At 43.6% G+C, this 21,636-nt stretch overlaps 1 protein-coding gene across 1 annotated transcript in view; it reads left to right on the top strand.

The window, feature by feature from the left end:
* Positions 1–19,967, top strand: part of LOC128833794 (centromere protein F-like) — a 27,175-nt gene extending 7,208 nt beyond the window's left edge. The window contains exons 2-8 of the mRNA XM_054021937.1: positions 1,692–1,814; positions 6,806–6,941; positions 9,335–9,489; positions 12,429–12,510; positions 15,428–15,508; positions 16,709–16,902; positions 19,753–19,967. Coding sequence (XP_053877912.1) covers positions 1,692–1,814; positions 6,806–6,941; positions 9,335–9,489; positions 12,429–12,510; positions 15,428–15,508; positions 16,709–16,902; positions 19,753–19,959 — 978 coding nt within the window. The 3' untranslated portion in view covers positions 19,960–19,967. The remainder of the gene's footprint in view (positions 1–1,691; positions 1,815–6,805; positions 6,942–9,334; positions 9,490–12,428; positions 12,511–15,427; positions 15,509–16,708; positions 16,903–19,752) is intronic.
* The last annotated feature ends 1,669 nt before the right edge of the window (positions 19,968–21,636 follow it).

Here is a 21,636-nt window from a genome sequence, read left to right as displayed (position 1 = left end):
ACTTGAGGCATTATAAACGGAAAGGAATAATTGAGGCTGGTAAGGGTATGTTTGAGTGTTGTGTTATGATAATAAACCAAACTGGAAGAGAGCACTACTGTAAAATCGCCACATGTGATAGCTGGTTTGATGCAAGATTGAAGGTCAACTGAGGAAGCAGATGGGCCCAAAGGCAGTTTGGGGGTAATGCCCTGGAACCGTTCCCTTTAGACTTGTTCGGATTTGAGCACTGCTTCTTTTCTACCCACACTCTCTAATAGAAAACTGTTTTTTTATTTTTGATACACATGGTCTACACTGACGTAATACAGAGGTTCTAAATTTGTCCACGATAGCTGTCCGGCATAGCTATGTGTCATCCTAGCTGTGTGAGCACATTAATCAAACATTTTCTACAGAGGAGAAAATGCTAACCACTACACATACTCTTCTTTCCATGTTTACTCTTGAAACACTCGCTTCATACTGAAACTTGGACGTCTAAAGGTTTTTATCCAGAAAAGCGTACTCCTTTCTAGAATGGAACTAAATTATTTCATTCTCATTTTTTTCCTCTCTTGATGTTGGTAATGAATTTACTTAATTTTTAATTTGGAGTACTATAGAGCTCTTATGACAGATATAAAACAGATTAAAAAGGTTGAAAACCAGTTAGAATTTGGTGGTGTTACAGTTACGGTCTTGTTAACTTCCTGGTTTAGATAGCGATATAAAGTCAGGTGATAAATTTAAGATTGAGCATAGCACTACACTAATTTCCCTTTCCCCCGAAGAATGTAGTTCTGGAGACAGAGGTGCAAGCTGAATGTCTTTGTTGGTCCATAAATACGGGGAATTAAGGTGTACAAATACTGGTTTTTAAGAACATGTAACCTGTTCCTTGACTATATAGTAAGTGGAAAAGGTAGAGTAATTTGTCAATCTCTTGCTATTTGGATTGTACAGAATTGAGTCTAGTTTGGTATGGATGCTTTCTGTTTGTTGGCTGTTCAATGGCATATTTGGTGATAGCTGATCATCAGTCAACACCTAAACGTTACCTCTGAAATGAGCAGTTGAGGACTGAGTGGGAATGGGGAAGCATCTTCTAAACCTAATAGGTGCTTGCTTTGATAAAATATGTTACGTTAAAAAAAATTGAGAGCAAGTGTTAAATCTGCTGCCCTTATGATTGAACTTAAAAGAAAGCTCAGGTTAGCATTCCCAATGATTAACAGACTGTACTATAAATATTGCTTAAATTATGAATATATTTATACATTACAACTATATACTTGAAAATGTGCCTGAAAATATTTTTCATATCCTTGCCCAGTCTTGAGTTAAAGATTTGTGTTACCTTAACATGTACTGTTTTTGGTATGATACAGAATCTAGAACCCGGGACTGCACAGTGAAAGGAGGATGGATTTTTCAGATATCTGGGCTATTTTTAATTGTACTTTTTTAAAGCCATCATGCTGAGTTTCAAGGATTAAGGCCAAATTCTGCTCTTAGTTATACAACGCAGAAGTCAACAGTTACTCCAAAGTTCTCTTTCTTTAAGAGGAAGCAGAAGATAGCTTATTCTTTTTGCTTTGTTTTATAACATATCTTTGGAGCTCATCATTTAAAGGGACATCAGGAATTTTTAATTTTTTAAAATAGATTAAATATGACTACAAATAAAATGTGATGTGTTTTCCTCATAGGCAATAGCAGTGAAAGACCAATTGGAAAACAACTCCAATGAGCTTGCACAGAAGTTGTGCAGAGCAGAAGAGGCTTTACTGGCAAGCCAGTCAAAGGAAAATGAGTTGAGGAGAAACTTTGAGGTAAAGAAATCAGAGGGGCAACTGGAATAATTAATAATTTAAACTCGAAATCAGTAAGAACTGGTGCCATTTAGGCCTTACTGACTCATAGGGGAACTCTGCAAGTTGTGTGTTGGAGAATAGTGTATTTCCACCAGAAGTTGTGTTTCGATACTGTCTTAATCTGGCTGTCCTTTTTTGGACCATCTTAAGACTGCGACAATGTTCCTCCTCTGCCTTGGTGGGCCCTGTGCTTATTGGCGGATTTGCTCACCTCAGAGATTCACGGCAGCCCTCAGTTTGGACACTTTTGTGGCTCAAACCTGCCATTCATTCATCTAACCTCATCACTGGCCAGTATGGGGAAAAGGAAGGAAAACAATCCCCGCAGTCTCTGCTGACCCACCTTGGGTCAGGTGGACAGGCCAGGGACCTTCCCCTCTAGTGGGACTCACAGTCCAAGTCAACTCCTCTTAGGGTAACCAGATGTCCCGATATTATAGGGACAGTCCCGATTTTTGGGTCTTTTTCTTATATAGGCTCCTATTACCCCCCACCTCCATCCTGATTTTTCACACTTGCTGTCTGGTCACCCTGATCCTCTTATATCCAATAGGGAGGAGAGGGAGGGGGGAACCTGGGCCTGCCCTCTACTCTGGGTTTCAGCCCAGGGCCCTGTGGATCGCAGCTGTCTACAGAGTTTCATGTAACACCTATGTGATAGCTACAACTCCCTGGGCTACTTCCCCATAGCCTCCTCCCAACACCTTCTTTATCATCACTACAGGACCTTCCTCCTGATGCCAGATAGCGTTTGTACTTCTCAGTCTTCCAGCAGCACGCCCTCTCACTCTCAGCTCCTTGCGCACCCTTCACTGACTGAAGTGAGGTCCTTTTTAAACCAGGTGCCCTGATTAGCCTGCCTATCTTAATTGATTCTAGCAGCTTCTTAATTGGCTCCAGGTGTCCTAATTAGCCTGCCTGCCTTAATTGGTTCCAGAAAATTCCTGATTTTTCTGGAACTGCCCCTGTTATCTTACCCAGGGAAAAGCGACCTGCTTAATCTGGGGCTAATATATCTGCCTTCTCTCACTCTCCTGTAGCGGGCTCCTGCCCTGTGGACCCAACCGGCCTCCCCGCCCTTTCACCGTAAGCTGGCTACATGAGTTGAAGCCGGTTTGTTTCCGGACTGCGCCAAGGAAACATCTATACACGCTCGTGCTCCACACCCTGCACTTCCTCACTCTCGCGTCACACCCCCACACAAAGTGGCGGGATCTCCGGCCAGTTCTAGAGGGTGAGGAGCCCCGGTGGGCCAGCCTATACTCCATCCTGCTCCCAAGACCTGCCGGGGATGTCAGTTGGCAGCTCCTTCATGGGGCTGTTAGCACAGGCATGTACATGGCGCGGTCCACCCCCGTCCCGGGACACCTGTCTCTTCTGCAGCGTGAGGGAGACCCTGGCGCACGTTTACCTGGAGTACGCCAGGCTGCCGCCCCTATTCCGGGTCCTCACAGATTTCCTGTTGCGTTTCTGGCTGCACTTTTCCCCTCACCTCCTTATTTATGCACTCTCTATCCGTGGCCCCACAAAGTCATGGGACCTCCTGGTCAACCTCCTCCTGGCCCTGGCTAAAATGGCCATCTATAAAACCAGGGAGAGGAGGTTGGTGGATGGAGTCTCCTGTGACTGTGGGGCCTCTTTTTGATCCTCCGTCCATTCATGAATCCGGGCAGAGTTCCTCTGGGCGGCGTCCTCTGACTCCCTTGACGCCTTCGAGGAGCAGTGGGCGCTGTCCGGGCAGGGCCGGCTCCAGCATTTCTGCTGCCCAAAGCGCAAAAAAAAAAAAAAAAAAGCCGCGATCGGCGGCGGCAGTTCAGCAGCAGGTCCTTCGCTCCTAGAGGGAGTGAGGGACCTGCCGCCCCCAAATTGCCGCAGGTGCCACCCCCTCCCTTAGCCGCCCCAAGCACCTGCTTGTTAAGCTGGTGCCTGGAGCCGGCCCTGTGTCTGGGGTTCTCTGCTCAGTGTCCCATTCAGGTTCCCTTCGGACCCTTTGACCGCACTCCTGTCCCTGTTATTTCATTAGTTGTCCCCCAAAATCACTTGGTTTCCAGGTCTTGTGGATCCCCCGCTAAGGCTGGGGGGATCTTTTAGCAGTGGGCGGGCTTTGGCCCGCCCGCTTCCTAGATCACAATAGGATCACTCTCCTGTAGCCCTCTGGCCTGACCCTGTCACAAGACCTATAGAAGTGATACAAAATAAGGCCCTGATCTTGTAGTTTTTGCAATTGATTCCATGTGGACTGACCCCAGGCACAAAATTGGTTGTATGGTCAGGGTTTAAAAAAATTATTTTGCACCAGCACACTACAGATAGGGTTACAGTTCATATGGAATTATTTGTCTAATCTAATTATGTCGGATGGTTCAAAAGACTCTTTGTTTAGTCCTAAAAATAAAATATATTAAATATCTGTTTGAGTTAATTTGGAAATTCTAGAATCATTAGCTGCTTCCTAAGTATAAGTGTGTTTGGCCTAATTCCAAGATTTCGTGGAGGAATGGGTACTTTTTTGGTCACACAATCAATTTAAAGCAAGAGAAAATCCCCAAAATGATTTGTACATTTTTACTTTTTCAAGCACTATAGATTAGCATTAGCATCAAAATTCTAACTATGAAGCCAGATCCTGACCTGGAATATATCAGCATAGCTCCATTGAAATCAATAAAGTTATTCCAATTTACACGAAAAGGATTTGGCTGTAAATTTTTATTTTAAAAAACCTTGATTGTAGATTAAAAGATTTTCCTTTTAATTGGGAATTAGAAGGAAAATGAAAGGGAAGAGAAGTCAGAATAGTCATAGAAGCAGCATGCGAGATTTTTTTTTTTAAGTTCTTATATTGTGCCAATAGCTGTTGTATCTGAATGCTTTCCAGAGTTAAGAATAATTAAGATGACTAGCATCTGTTATTTGAGGTTTCTATTTCTCCCATATCCCCCAGAGCAGTGGTTTTCAACCTCTGGTCCACAGACCCCTGGGAGTTTGCAGACTGTCTAATGGGTCCTCGAAAGGTTGTCGTTACAACGGAACAGTGGTTTTCAACCCGTGGTCTGTGGGGATCCACAGACTATGTCTAAGATTTCCAAAGAGGTCTGCGCCTCCATTTGAAATTTTCTAGGGTCCACAAATGGAAAAGAGGTTGAAAGCCATTGTCCTAGAGGGTAAAGGGTGTGTGTGGGGGGGAGGGGGGAGTGTAAATATGAAAAATGGTGATGTTAGTTGTCATTCTAAGTTTTTGCAGGAGTGAATTTCCTAATATTGGGCCAGCTCCTGAAAAAGCCCTGTCTCCTGCATATGCTAGTTTTACTTCTGATGTGTAGACAGTTGTTCCTGAGGAACACAGCTACTGAAGTCTGAGAGAGTAAGATGGTATTTTGGGCCCATGTTCTTTATAACTTCAAAACTAAAGACAGATTTGATTGAGTGTTCTGTTGGGGAATCAGCGGAGTGAGTGAAACATAGGACTGATGTACTCAAGTGAACCTGTATTACTGAGGAGGTGTGCTGCTGTGTTCTGTAACTGTTGCAGATTTTTCAGGGCAGATGCATTCGAGTCTAAATACATTGGATTTCGATTATTCAAGCAAGAGTTAATGATGGCCTATGTGATTGAGGCCAAATTGTAATTGCAAATGATGGGATGGGATGTAGATGAAGGTGGGAGAATGCATGTCTTGTAAATGGTTTTGTGAAAGTCCAGCATCAGAGCATGGGATTTTTTTGCAGCTATGTTAGGTTGTTGGTTCCAGATTTTTGTTGAATGCTTCTTAATCAGAGCCACTTGTGCTGAGTCACAGCAAGAGGGGCGGGCCTTTCAGCCATTTAAACCCCTTGAATTTCATTGGTATTTTGAACACAGGAAGCTCAGAATTCCTGCAGCTTTGAGACATTTGTCATACATCAGCATTGTCTAAAAATTTTGTCTCTTGACAACTGTGTATTTTAGAATGATTGATGATAGAGTGTGTGTGTGTGTGTGTGTGTGTGTGTTTCGATATAACAGTTGGATATTTTGGACTAGGAGGTTGTGAAACAAAAGGAAAATAACTAGAAGCAGCAACGGTTTTATTCATGTTCTTTGGGTGACTTGTTTAAATAGATGAAAATACAGACCTGCTGTGCCAGCAAGGATTTAGGTTGTTTTCCATCCAGACCCTCCCTTTTCTTGAATTTGGCTTCTGTGCACTGGTGCCCATCTGCTAGTAGTAAGTAGGTGAATAAATGATGGCTTGCTTCCAAGAGAGTCCCACCAGTGCCATGCCATCTGTTACCCAGCAATGCAGGAGTTTGGGTGGAAGGAGTTAGTTTCTTAGAAATAACTGTTATTTTAAGTTCCCAGGTAGGACATAGTTGTATGGGGTATTTTAACTTTTCTTAACTTATTTGGAAAAAAGATGCTTAGAAAATTTTCTATCCCAAACCCCCAGGTATTACTGAGTAATAATACTTTGCATCTAATGCTATCTTGCTACCAAGAGCAACTTCATATATTTGAATCATCCACACAGAGATGGGTGGTCTGAGAACAGGAGCTGGAACTGGAAACTTCTCCTGTGTTCTGATACTGGCAGTGAAATTGATTCCCCTCTGTGGCTTTGGGCAAGTCACTAAACTTCACTGACTCCGTTTTTGTGGGCTGGATTCTAACCTGTGTCAAGATCTGCTATGGGCAGGCAACAGAGAACTGGTTGCAGCTCCCTGGTTCCATATCCGAGCCAGCTAAGTACTGCTGTGATCTGTGCCAGCTGGGAGATGTCCCAAAAGGATTGTCTGCCCTCTCAGGATTGCCAAGAGTGCAGTTTGTGTTCCTAAGTCATGTAAGTGCTTAGAAACCAAGGCCCAACTTTCCAGAGTCTTCATGGGACTCAGAGGGATAGTATGCCACATCACACTACTCTCAGTTTATTGACTTAATCGACTGTTTTGTAACTAATGTTTTGTTGTAGGAAATGAAGAAGGAAAAAAACCTTCTTTGCTGCCAGTCTGATGAAAAATCACGAAAAATCCATCAGCTGGAAGAAGCACTAAAAATAGCCCAGCACCTTCTAAAGGAGACCCAGAAGAGCGCTGAAGAGATGAAAAGTGAGTGACACATTTCTACCTATTTAAATCCCATTACAAACTATTACTTCAGTGTGGGAGATCTGTAAACTTCATTATAAATGGGGATTTGAAGCATCCCCAAGAAATAATAAGTTCCCACTGTGTGATATAGTTTAATTAACTTTCAGCTAATACACGCAATTCTCTTTCCAAACTGAGATGGAACGTCTTTATACAAATATTCTAACTCATCACATTATATGGTTTTAAAGCAATTAAAAATGAGGAATAAATATGTCCCAAACAAAACTATATGGTCAGCAAATTAAATACTACAATGTGCTCCTGTGTTTTAAAATCCCAAGCAAACAAATATACCTCAAACTATTATCCTTTAGCTTGTATATGGACTCCATCAAGCTAAAACGTGATGAAATGTTACCCGCCGAGCCCTAATTTGACTTTTCCCTACATTTGTCTATCTGGTTGGGAAAATGCATTTTGCAGACTGAGGTTTAAGAGAACAGGTAATTCTGCTAAATAGCCATTGTAAAGGAGGAGACTGCTCCCACTTATCGCTGTAGAAGTCTAACCTCACTTAATGAGATTTCAAAATTAAATTTATGGACCTAGTCCTGCTCCTATTTTAATCAGTATTTCTGCACTCTCCAATCCATGAGGCCATCCAAATAACTGCTTTGCGTTTTGATCTTATTCTTGGCAAGTGGCAGCACTTTCGGCTAGCTAAGAAAATGTAATGTCTTCTAAGTCCATTTTCTTGCTTTCGCTATCTTTTATCTGTGGTTCTTAAGGTGTCAAATGGGAGCATTCTCTCAGTTTTCTGGAGGGAATAATTATGCACAAAAAAATAAGTCAGAAGATGTTTGTGCTGTAGCTCTTCACTGCAAACAACAATAACTTGTCCTAATTGAAACATAACTGAATGTTGGTGCCCAGAGTCCTAGACTGTCACTCTTAACCCCCGGACGGTTCTTCCTCTCTAAGAAGTCTCTGATTATCCTCTCTAGTTATACCTTTTCCCCCTTGTAACGGTGTGGCGCCCCCTTCTGGTCATCCAGGCACTTAGTTCATTTCTAGCCAGAGCACCATCCTGCTCAACATTAGCCCCCGTGTCCCTTCCGGACCCTGGTGTCCTCCCCTGTCAGGGTCCTGCTCACAACAGTAACCCACTATCTGGGGATTCCCACCCAGGGGAATCCCCACCCCCATCCTCCACCTTGCCTCAGTGGCTACTGCCAGTCACCATCTAGCCCTGTTTCACTAGGGCCGACTGCAGTCTGTAATGGCCACTCATCATTGGCAGGGGACTTTGGACCTGCTGCCTTTCACTACAACTCCGTACCTCTCTGGGCCTTGGACAAGGAAGGCCCTGCAGCCTGGGGAGTTGCCAGCCTGGAGCTCCCCAGCTCCTCTGTCCTTTTCCTAGCCCTGCTTCACTCCAGTACCCTTAGCTTCCCAAACAGCTAGGTCCCTCTCCCTTCAGAGCTAGAGGAAGATTGAGTGAGTGTTTGGCTCACAGCCCTTTTATAAGGGCCAGCTGTGGCCTGATGGGAGCGTGGCCCAGCTGTAGCTGCCTCCCCAATCAGCCCAGGCTTGCTGCTTTCCCCAGCCACAGCCCTCTGCAGGGTTGTTCCAACCCCTTCAGGGCTAGAGCGGGCAACCGCCCCGCTACACTCCCCTTTGAATCACCACCCTAAATAATCCTTCTCCATCCTATGTGTTGACATAGTTCAAATATCTGTTGATTGCTATCATTTCCCTTCCCCTCTCTCTGCCCCTCTTTCTCACCAAGTTCTGGGTCTTGGAGACATTGAATTTTCCTTGTCCTGTAGGAAGGGAATGCGTAGTCTTGTTTTATATGGTAAGTTGGTGTTATTCAATAGAATTCTCTTTGCAATACAGGAAATCTCTTGTATTGTCTGTCTCTCTTAATTTTACTCCATACATCAGTCCATCAAACACCTTGATCATTTTTATATATTCTGGATTTTGAAGACAGGAAAATGGACAAATAGGGCACCAAAATTCTTTATCTAGCCATTGATACTGTTACCTGTCAACCATGAGTTTCAGAGTACAAGCCATCAGACCTCAGTGAAGATGGGCTGTAGAAACAGAGTTACAATTGTGAAGCATAGAGCGATTTGACTAGCAGTATGTTCTTTCTGCAAAACTGAATTCTGGCAATGCTAAAATTGTCTCAGCTATACAATTTCATGGTTTGGGAATAAAGGCAGTTTTAGAACACATACGTAATTATATTCTGAAATACTAAGAAAATGTATTGCTAGGTGAAAAATTGAAAATTGTCAATATTGCCATTTTATAGTGTTACCCATAAAAGCTAATATTGCATATTTGACATAGTTTGCTTTCACAAATTAACCACTTAATTTTTTTTATTACTATAGATCAGAGTTTGTTTCAGAAAAGAGAATTGGAAGCACAAGAAGCCGAGCTTCAACATCTAAAAATCAACAATAAATTGCTCCAGGATTCAATCCAGGAGCTACAACGTGAAAATGGAACCCTTAAGAATAAGAACAAGGCTTTAGAAGAAGAAAAAGTAGACTTACTAGAAACAAACATAAGTTTTTCATATAGTTTAATAAGGCATTTTATACTTAAGCTTTTAAGAGCCAAAATATTTATTTGTGTCCTTTTAAATATCTAGTCTCTATTCTAATATAACATTTGCTATAACTTTTCCATTAGTAGCATGGAAATCTCATTAAATCTGTTATCTGGCTATCAAAGATACAGGAGGTCTTTAGAGGGACACCTGAAAACATGATAAAATGTGCACGTTTTGTCTGTTCCGTGGCCCAGCTTTTCTCCTCATTCGGAACAAAGAGGTGATTCCTCTCACCTGTAGAACTGGGAGGTGGACCAGTGTTGTTGCTGAAGGCTCCAGGACTAAGCTCCATCCTTCACCTCAGGCCACCAGAAATTGTGTCCACCAGCAGAACAAGTTGGCGGTTCAGTTTCTCCCAACAACTTTGTTTTATCATTCATTTTTGTTCATTTTTCTGCAATATTGATTTCATTTCAACTTTTTGCTCCTCTTTCTCTCTCCTCAAGTAAGTTCTCTGGATCCGCAAACACAGCACTTCTCAGTAACTCCCTTTGATCACTAGTGCAGTGGTAGAAAAGCCCTGCAAGATCAAGCTAAGTCCAAGTAGTTCAGTGGGCAGCTTTTTAGGGGTCTTAGAGGGTAACCTACGTCTTGCTGCTATAAGCCACCAACCCTTGATGTGTGAAGGGATGGGGCTTTGTTGGACCAGCGCACTAGTGCCCTGCATGCGCACATAAACACACCCATTTGAAGCCCTGACTCCATTGTGAGAAGGCTTGATCAGGAGCATGAGGATTCTCAAGGAGATGAGAACCCCACATAGTCTGCTCAGGAATAACACTTGGAAACTCCATATGCTCTGGGCCCCAAAAAGACAAATGGAATTGTCCCCTTTGTAAGGAAGTAATATGTATAATTAATGAGCAGGTCGTATAAACATCAGGCTTTAAATCTTTTCTCTTGCCTTCCCATCCTTAGGATGTGTTTGCTGGGGTTTTCTCCTATATGCGGGTCTCCTGGAGTGCTCTGTATCAGACTCACTGCCCCCTCCCACCCTGGAGTATATCTGGGTGTGCAGAGACACGTGTTACTTCTGTGAAGCCCTGTCTCAGGTGGCAGGGTAATGTAAATTGTTCATCTCTGCTTTTCAACCTGGGATCCTCTTTCAACCAGGGAAGGGGGCCCAAATTTGAGGTCACAATGGAGTGGGAATTGTCCCTGTCCGTTTATCAGGTCAAGGACCCGGGTTTTACCAGGGAAAGGAGTTTGGAGTCTCCTCCCCCTCTCCATAGGCTTGCTCAGCGTTGAAGGATTAAAGAGCACTTTAGACAGTGTGTGCCCAGAACAGAGGCACATAAGAATTCCATTCCTTATGTAGCTGCACCATCAGGGGATTACAGAGGCGTCAAGGAGAAATCCCTTCCATGTTCAAAATGGCTCCTGCTTTACTGAGTAAAAACCCCCAAGTGGTACTAATTCTCTTCGGAAGGGTGTAGACAGACACCCTTTCAGGCACCTGAGGCCATCTAGCAAGCTATTCCAACAATCAGCATTTGTCTCAGTACCCCTACTTAGTTGAGAGATGCCCAGAACAGGGTGATTAGCGTGCTACCTCACTTCTGTAAACAATGGGGGGAAGTACCCCATGTACACAACCACACAAAAAAGAAATCCCAAACCCACATGACTCTCTCAGCACTGGAAGCCAGTGTCTTGAAAAAAACCTCAATAATAATAAACTATCTAGTTTCTCATGCTTTCCTCCTTTGAGATCATCATTTCCGGTTAAAACTAGATGTTAAACTAAAATGTAAGGAAAATTTGAAAGTTTGGGGAACCTAAGTGCAGCAGTAGTCCTATCAGAGAGAGACATCGCCATGCCTCCACTTACGGTGCAAAGGAAACAATACCTTACTTGCCAGGGTCTGTACTTCAAAATTAGACCGTGTTTAAACATGTCTTTTCACTCTGCCCCTAAGGTTAACCATAACTGACTGATGTGATATTAAACATAACAGTGCAGTGTCTACACTGCATGTTGTAACATCATGTTAATGAACACATTAATTAATACCTTGTGAAACTTCCCACTGTAGACGTGCCCCTATTGTCTTTAAACTGCTTCTACTACCTCATTATGTCACACTCAACTTGTGAGAGCATATCAGTTCCGATGTATACAGAATTTCCATCTAAATTATTAATTAAGTGATTCTTCTTATGACAGCACTATTTTTGCTAATAATTTAGATAGGCGTTTTTAGTTTTTAAACCTGTCCATCTAGGTGAATTTCTTCTTATCAATTCCCTCTGCATTTTCTAGCCTGCCGTCTTTTTCTACTTCCATTTGTGGTGAATGACGGACTGTAGTTCTGTGCTCTCGCTTCAGAAATAAACACATGAAAAAGCAATCATGTAGCACAGTGTGGAGCCCGTATTGTGGCAAGCAGGCACTGAGTTACAGTGCTCACTCCATGCCCAGCTAATGGAGCACTGTGCTTGATATTTACGTTATCCTGAAGTGTGTTTTATAAGGCTGCCAGATATCCACCATCCATTTATTTTGGCATTCCAATGCACATAGGGTGGACAAACATGCCTGGACCACATGCTTTTCAGCTGGGTTTTGTCATTTGGTTATTTTGAATATTCTATTTAGATTATTATTTCTCTATCAAGGAAATCTACACACATGTAGCTTTCCAATAAACATGACTTTAATGTTTCTCTGTTGGAATTAGAAGCTGCTATAATTCAATTGTATATTACTAAGTGAATCTACTATACAAATGCATATTATAACTTTTGTCTGGTTTTTTAGTTGCACTGAACTTTTAATGACAGGTGAGATGCCTTTAGTGAGAGTATAATGCTTATACAGAAGAATGAAGTTTCCTATTAGCAACTACAAACAATTTTTTATTTTATAGTTGGACAATCTGAAGTCTACAATTCAACTGAAGAAGCAAAATGGATTTGCTTGCAGTGAGACGAAGACGTGGAGGAAATCCTGTAAGCAGCTAGAGAAGGAAAAAAAAATGTTGCAGAAACAAATTGCTGAACATGGTGCTCCATTAAAGGAGCAAAAGCCAAGTATGGGGTAGTTTAAGAAGGAAATGCTATACTAGAATGTTATTATAAGGCTGCAAAATCATTCATGGAAGTCACGGTTTCCGTGACTTCTGTGAATTTTGCACTGCTGGTGCAGCTGATCCCAGGACCACCCCATCAGCTGGGGAAGCCCAGGAGCCAGCCGCACTGGCTGTTGCTCCGGCAGCACTAGGCATGTTCCCTGGTGCTGCCCTGGAGCAGGAGTCTGGGACTAGTGGCAGCGGGATCCTGGGCATCCCCCCAGCAACAGCGTCGCCCTGTTCTCTCCCCCCCACTCCCCAGCAGTCTTCAGGAGCGTCCCCCCTCCCAGTAGGTAAGATTTAGTCACGAGTATTTTTAGTAAAAGTCATGAACAGGTCATGGGGCCGTGACTTTTTGTTTATTGCCCGTGACCTGTCCATGACTTTCACTAAAAATACCCGAGACTAAAACATAGCCTTAATCATGATCCTGTTTCTAACCTTAATGCATTTATTTATACAACATGTTTTCAAAACATGCATTATTACGTTTGATTCAGATGAGGCGCCAGATCCTCAGCTGGTGTAAATCAGTATAGTTTCTGAAGCTCTGCCATTCACACCAGCTGAGAATTTGGCCCAAGATCTGTCTCCTCAAATTTCAGAGTCTCCTTATATGTTATGAATATAGATTTCCAATGCCTATGTTTTGAAATAAAAAATGACCTTAGGATGAAGGGAGGCTATTTTTTAAAGAACATTAGAGTGCTGTGTATAACTTCTTACAATGCTTTGTTTGAGACATGAGAGTGTAAAATGTTGGAGTGTGTCTGTTCTTTCCGTTGCTGGCCATCACAACAAAGAAAATTCATATTCTGGGTATAGATGGCTGATAGTTCAGCATCCACCATGGAGAAATTGACATCTTTTAGAGTTTATACATATGTCCTTCCAAACAGCTTTTGGTGTCCTTCTGGATTGTAGACAGGGAGAGAGGAGCAACTCTTAAAGTGTTATGATTCAGACAAGTATCAGAGGGGTAGCCGTGTTAGTCTAAAAGCAACAGAGGGTCCTGTGGCACCTTTAAGACTAACAGAAGTATTGGGAGCATAAGCTTTCGTGGGTAAGAACCTCACTTCTTCAGATGCAAGTAATGGAAATTTCCAGAGGCAGGTATAAATCAGTATGGAGATAACGAGGTTAGTTCAATCAGGGAGGGTGAGGTGCTCTGCTAGCAGTTGAGGTGTGAACACCAAGGGAGGAGAAACTGCTTCTGTGGTTGGATAGCCATTCACAGTCTTTGTTTAATCCTGATCTGATGGTGTCAAATTTGCAAATGAACTGGAGCTCAGCAGTTTCTCTTTGGAGTCTGGTCCTGAAGTTTTTTTGCTGTAAGATGGCTACCTTTACACCTGCGATTGTGTGGCCAGGGAGGTTGAAGTGATCATCAGTGATCTACAATCCATCCTGGACAATGATCCCTCACTTTCACAGACCTTGGGAGGCAGGCCAGTCCTCGCCCACAGACAACCAGCCAACCTTAAGCATATTCTCACCAGCAACCACTCACCGCACCATAACAACTCTAACTCAGGAACCAAGCCATGCAACAAACCTCGATGCCAACTCTGCCCACATATCTACACCAGCAACACCATCACAGGACCTAACCAGATCAGCTACAACATCACCGGCTCATTCACCTGCACGTCCACCAATGTTATATATGCCATCATGTGCCAGCAGTGCCCCTCTGCTATGTACATTGGCCAAACTGGACAGTCACTACGCAAGAGGATAAATGGACACAAATCAGCCATCAGGAATGGCAATATACAAAAACTTATAGGAGAACACTTCAACCTCCCTGGCCACACAATAGCAGGTGTAAAGGTAGCCATCTTGCAGCAAAACCACTTCAGGACCAGACTCCAAAGAGAAACTGCTGAGCTCCAGTTCATTTGCAAATTTGACACCATCAGATCAGGATTAAACAAAGACTGTGAATGGCTATCCAACTACAGAAGTAGTTTCTCCTCCCTTGGTGTTCACACCTCAACTGCTAGCAGAGCACCTCACCCTCCCTGATTGAACTAACCTTGTTATCTCCATACTGCCTCTGGAAATTTCCATTACTTGCATCTGAAGAAACATGCTTCAGACAGTTCCTCCGTTTTCTAACTATCATCATCCTGGTACTAGTTGCAGCTTTCTGGGACCAGGAAATGCTGGCGTTTATTAACTTTAACAAATGTTTTTTAAGACACATACATTGGGGTTTTATTGATCACAAGCTTCAGTCATTTCAAGAGTTGTCAGGGGCTAAGTATAGAGCTAATAGGACAACAGTTTAAAGTGGTCACCACAGTGTGTAAAATATACTACAACTTGTCTGCCATTCGCTAGGGTAAGTTAGGCTAGCAAATATTCATGAGTGTCCAATAAGCAGAATCACTAGCAGTATAAAAAGAGATCCATATTTCTGAGACGAGCTATATTCAATTATATACCCAAAAATTGTTAAAATAATGGTAAGGTGGTAATGTTAAGCACTTAAAAGTTAGGAAATGCCAGAATTAATGTTGCCCATGCATTGTGTGTCCAGGGGCAGATTCCAAAGAATCGGGGTACCTGGCACCCTGACAGTAAATATGGTATCAACAGAGATCTCTTCTGTAAAGTAACCTTTACATGATGTCTGGTTTGTTTTATTTGGTATAGTTTACTGTGGTTGCACAAGCACACATCTTATGTACTTAATTAAGAAATGAATGATTGAGATCATTGCATTCTAAACTCATCTTTCCAGAGTCTCCTTAAAGTTATTTGTACAGGTAATGACTCTTTCCTTTGGTCAGGTGCTGATGAGGTTGCCATCTCCCTACATGAGAATGAGCCAGAGTATGAACTAGACGGACTCCCAGAGGTGGTGAAAAAAGGTAATTGTTACTTCTTTAGAGGAGAAGAGACCACATTGGTGGGGAGTGTGTGAGCGCACGCTTATCTAGAGAATCGTGTTGTCATATGCGTGACTTGGAAGCATTGTAAAAACTTGGACATCATCGGCCAGATTCAGCCCTTGTATAGGTTGCATAAGTCCATTTAACTCAACTGCTTGTCAGAGCTGAGTTTAGCCGCATGTGCTTTAAAAAAAAGCCCTAGTATACAATTGAGGCTATAGGGGGCTAGTATATTTTGTTGTAGATGTATATAATTTCTAGTAGTTTTGGTTTTTGGTCTGTGTGATGTCTTCCCATCTGTACAGTTTTGTAGTATTTGATGACAAAAGCAAAACAGCCAAAAATTCTGAAATCCAGAATCCTAATATCAGGTTGCAGTTTTGAAAATCAGTCTAGATACATGTTGTTGACTTTGGGACTCCTCCAAAAACTTTGCAAAAGACCTCTGGCAAAAAGAGAGGGATTCTAGGCCCAGCCATTCCCAGTATAAAACACCTTTTTCTTCTGGTTGAGAGGAAGGGGGGAAATTTTTGCTGAAACATTTTTAACTGAATGTTTTTTCATTGAAATGTGCTGCATTGTCAAAGCCAAAATGTTTCACGGAGATGTATTGATTCAGACAAAGTTTTTGCTAGGAATGTTTTTGAGGTGCAAAGTGGACTCTTGCAAGGAGGAAGGCCCCCAAATTGAAAACCTGATGTTTTTGATTCAATTTCATTTTGTGAAAGCATTTGAAAGGCTTATGTTTTCATTCCAATCTAGAATAAAAACAAATTTTGAAACCTCGAAAGGTGTCGCAAAACAGAATTGTCGCCCTCCGGCCAGCTCCACTTAGAACAGTAGAAGAGACATCATTTTCAGATGGAAATGATTTTCCAGTTAATGGTGTTCCTTTAAAGGAAAAAGAGAACATTTTCTTGGGGAAAACGCTTTTGGCCATTTTAGTAGAGCTGCTGTTGCACAGATCCACACCCTTGCCTGAGTTCACCTATAAAATTCTAGGAACGCAAGATAGTCCTAATAATTCCCCCATTATATTTTATTTAGTGAGTAAATGCCATTTTACTGTCTTAAATTATTACCAGTTGTCATCTCCATCTTGAAATGAGCAAGATCAGATTGATTAGAACATAAAGTAATTTAAGCAACCTTGGTTAATAGAAGCTGTTTATTTTTTAGGGTTTCCTGCTATTCCTATTGTGAAAACCGACCCTTACATTTTATGCAGAACAACTTTTAACCTAAGGACCAGTCCCCGTCTTGCTGCCCAAAGCCAAAAATTGTCACCGGGTTCCCAACTTTTACGAAAAGGCAGGTCAGATAATCTTGGGGAGATCTGTAAACCGACAGCTGGTGGCAGCAAATCACAAAAGGTAACTGATCTTAAAAATGTATCTGAATGTGCAGGGCATGGGCAATCCACATAATGTATTTATCTCTCCAAGTGAGTTTGAAGATATACCGTGTTATTCACACCTTCTTTCTATCTGCCATGAATATAGTGAAGACAAGGTCATCAATGTAAATACAATCAATAAAGCGTGGCATATAACAAAGATCTGGGCATAATGGTAAACTTAAAATTGTTGGTATGATCAAATCTGTGATCTCATGCCAAGTGCTCATTAACTTGGTAAATAGAAATGAGGTAAATCTTCCCACTTTAATGCTCCTCAGAAATATTTGATTATTTCTTGAAAGACCTGGCTGCCTAGAGCAGGGGATGCGTGTGTGCGTGCATAGATGGATTACACACAAAAGCACTCAAAAGTTCGGATATGCTGGAATGAAGGCTCCTTGTCCCAATCTCTCTGTTCAGCCAGCCCCAGTTCGCTTCTCCTCCTCCTCTTAGCTCTGTGTCTTCTCTCAGTGTCTCCTACACATTCCTTTCCCTGTACCCCCGCCTTCTCTCATAGTCTTCTAGCCCTAGCCTCGCCTACTGGCTCCCTGTCCTTGGCCCCCTCTCCTCACCCCCGTTCCAGTCCCAATCTTGGCATACTCCTTGTCCCAGTCTGCCCTCCCACCGCCACCCCCCCATTTGCCTTTTGTCCCCTCTGCATTTGAGTCCAGTATCTTCCTCCACCACCGTGCATGTGCACCAGCTTGGAGGGGTCATTGGGAGTACAGGAAAGAAAGGTTCCTGTCTCAGTTCTGGTGCTTGGCCCAAAGCAGCTGGGAAGAACCGTTGCAGGGAAACTCTGGCATTGACCCCTGTAGGCCTGGGTTGGAGCATATCAGTTGTTCTGTGAGGATGGCTCAGTGCTGTGTTTTCATATCCAGGAGCTGTGGGGGAAATGGCACATGTGCAGTCACTCTGTGGGGAATAGCTCATGCGCAGTTTGGTTAGCACTAAGAGCTGTGCGAGATCCAAGTATACGCAGCGAGGATGAAACCTTCAGGGATTTTAGCTGCTAAAAATCTAAGAATTCTCTCTACTGAGCGTCTGTGAACTGTGATTTTTTTTCAAAGGCTTCTAATTTGGCCAAATTTGGGCAAGTTTTCCTGGGGATGGCGAAAAGCACATTCTCTGACACAAAGGCCACTCCCTGCCAAATGACAAGTCCCTGCTCCAACACATGGAGCTTTTCAAAGAAAAGTTGCCCGAATATTTTAATATGAGAAAAATGTAGATTTCCCTAGCCTTGCTCTTGGGAATAGCTAAACCATTTTGGCTGAAATTCTGCCTCTGTCCCCCACCCCCGAAGAAAAAGAGCATGAGGCAGACATACAGCATGGAAAATTTCAGCCCAAGCAATTAAAGTTTGTAAAGTTATAAGCAGCAGAAAACAGGGTCTTGTAATGGGAGGAGACAGGTAACCTTAATAATAAATGATCCTACTAGCTTTCCCAGTAATATATGTTGGTAACAATTTTGTTTTTGCTGTTGCATTGCTGTGAACAACACATAAAATCATTCTTTAAGTAACAATCTCTACAAAAACAATCATGCTTCAACAAATTGTTTAAAGAGATATTCTGTTCCCAGAGTTTTCATTTTTTAGGGCCAGACCCTGAAGTCGTTTCTCAGTCCTTATGCAAACTTGATCTGATTTTTTTCCTTTGCTTTTAATTATTGAGGACACTGGAATGAAAATTGATCTCATTCTTTAGAAGTTTTGGTACTGTACTTTGTCGTAATGCTTGTATTGTGATAGCCTCAACCAGACCCTGGTAACTGCATGTCCACAATTGGAGATTTTGCCCATTGCTAGAAAAACACTGATAGAGTGACGGAACAATTAGAGAGGTGGCACACTATCTCCACAACTCTTAGGTCTAAAAAGGAATGCTTCCACAGTCTCTGCTTTCAGTGGTAAAAATCATTTATTTTTAGACTTAGCCGTATATTTCTCAAGCTACTATTACAATTACGGAACTGTAAGGACTGTCTTCCCTTTTTCCACTTGACATCAACATTTTAACAGCTTTTATTTTGATAAGTATTGGCGCTAGAAGGATAAGCCCTGATGCTCATCTCTCACACAGGACCCACATCAGTGTAAGTGGGATGAGAATTGAGACCAATTACCTCCACTATCAGAAGCTGTGGCATTTGGGATTTCAATTGTCGTGAAGCACACATTTATAACTACTTAAGTTTTAACTAATTGATGCTAAAATCATGTCAGCATTTGGTGGGAAGTGCAGGGGAGACAAGGATGATTGTAATAGCAGTGGGGACTGGAATTTGAGATAACTCCAAAGGTATAAATATTGTGAAATTTTTCAACAGTTTTACAAAGCTAGTGTTGAACAGCAGAACATCTGGACAAGATATCCTCTGCAGGCCAGTGTAAATGCTTCAGGACAAAACAACTTTTTCAAGTGCTATTCTATTTACAGAATAAACTATAGGACATTTACAAATTCATTATGAAATATCAGTAATTAAATTTAAATTACATATCTCAAAATACAGTTCTGCAGATTAGTGATTGAGCAAGAATAGACTAGACAAGGAATTACTGTGTACTACTCCTTAGCTTTGCCTATACCTTGTTATATTATGTGACTTGCGATTTGTAAAACTTGAATGTGGTGAGGAGTAGGTAGTTGCTGTTAAGCATTCTGCACAGCACTGTTGTATTTTCAAAGTGATCAATATAAACACTGAAGATTCTTGCATTTAGCGGGTGTCTGCTAATTCATGGTATTCGGTTGCTTGGAATGCGTCTCTCACTTCCTGCTGGTACTTAACAAGACTATTTTTTGTTGTGTTGCAGGTAGATGATACTCAACAGTGCCAAGCAGAAACAGCTATTGAACCCATGGAATCTAGTTCAAGATCTCTTGGCATAAATGAGCAACCCAGAAAAACTGTTGCTCAGACCTCTAGGGAGAATATTAACACTCACAAAGGCAGATGTTCCTTGAGCACACAAACATCACCTGAGCAAAATGAAGAAGGCAAAAACTGTATAATACTGTAAACCTGAGTAGTATAAGGGCCCTACCATCAATAAAACCCTAACCCTGCCTCTTGACCCCTTTACCCTGCCCCTTGACCCCTTAAACCTCACCCACCTGTCACAGGAAGTCCCGCCCCAGGGGGTGTTAATTTCGGGGTCAAGACGTCCACATGACCGGCAGCAAGGTGTGTCATGTGACCCTCCCCCTACGAACTCCTCCTCGGTATTGGTTTTACCCCGATAGGACCACCCTGAGAGGAGATTTGACCAGTCAGGGTGAGTCCTAGGGCGGGGTGACCTGTCCGGATGTGGGTCGTGTGACCCCTCTAAGAACTCCTCCCAACACCCTCTGCCAGTCAGAGTGCAGCACCATTACCCCATATGTCCCAGCTCTGGGCAGAGGAAGCCATCTCTTCCCAAGGACACGTGTTTTAGAAACTGTGGAAAGGCTGCTGAGAGGAAACGTAGACTCCTTTACCACCGCTGTGAGAACTTCAGACTTTGTTTTAGCCCCGAGCACCTTTGGACTTGTGTGGAGAAAGCGCTACATCAGTGACAGTCCCGAGGAGGACCCTTTGACTCAACCGTTGATGGATACGTTGGAATCCGACCCCAAAACCCTTGTGAGGCACCCCGATGAGTGTGACGTCCTCTCATTGTTCAACCCCCTAGAGGTGGAAGGCGATCATAGCTTAGGGGAGTCACCAGCTGACAAGGTGAACAGAAAAGACGTCGCTCAGGTAAATGAATGATTAAGAAGCGACGGTCAAGGATGGGGTATAATGGGGCTAGGAACCAGGGATTGCGTAAATTAACAAACAGCAGTGGGGTGCTTACACTGTTTCTTTTCTGAAAATCTCTCAACAGCTCGACGATGCTGTGAGGGTACCTCCCATAAGGCTTTAATTTGATAATTTACGCAATCCCTGGTTCCTAGCCCCATTACACTCCATCCTCGACCCAGGGCCGGCTCCATGCACCAGGCGACCAAGCACGTGGTTGGGGCGGCACCTTACAGCAAGGCGGCGCTAGGATTTTTATTTATTTATTTATTTTGGTTCGGCGGCGGGGCGCTCAGGGGGCCTGGCACGGCGCTCGGAGGGGGAGCAGGGTCTTGGCACGGCGTGTCGCTCAGAGAGGTGCGGGGGCTTCAGGCGGCGTGGCGCTTGGAGGGGGCGGGGCTTCGGGTGGCACGGTGCCGAGGTCGCGGGGGCTTGCGCGGCGCACGGGGGGTGGGGCTTCGGGCAGCACAGTGCTCGGAGGGTGGGGCGTGGGCTTGGCACGGCACTCGGAAGGGGCGGGGTTCGGGCGGCACAGCGCTGGGGGAGCGGGGGCTTGCGCGGCTCTCCGGGGGTGGGGCTTTGGGCAGCATGATGTTCGGAGGGGCGGGGGCTTGGCGCGTCGGTCGGAGGGGGGGCAGGGGCTTGGCACGGCACGTCGCTGGGAGTGGGGGCGCGGCACTTGGAGGGGGCGGGGCTTCGGGCAGTGCGGCGCTGGGGGGCCAGGGGCTTGCTCGGGGGGTGGGGCTTCGGGCAGCGTGGTGCTGGGGGTGTGGGGATTTCGGCGGCGCTGGTCGGGGCGGGTTCAGCTGTGCGTCACTCACGGGGCGGGGTACGGCGGGGCGGCGCTCTTCTTTTTTGCCTGGGGCAGCAAAACAGTTAGAGCCGGCCCTGCCTCGACCTTCGCTTCTTAATCATT

The sequence above is a fragment of the Malaclemys terrapin genome, chromosome 3 (assembly GCF_027887155.1).
Source record: "Malaclemys terrapin pileata isolate rMalTer1 chromosome 3, rMalTer1.hap1, whole genome shotgun sequence".
NCBI classification, from domain to species: Eukaryota; Metazoa; Chordata; order Testudines; family Emydidae; genus Malaclemys; species Malaclemys terrapin.
The sequence above is the reverse complement of the archived record's forward strand: the minus strand, read 5'-3'. Positions and strand labels throughout refer to the sequence as shown.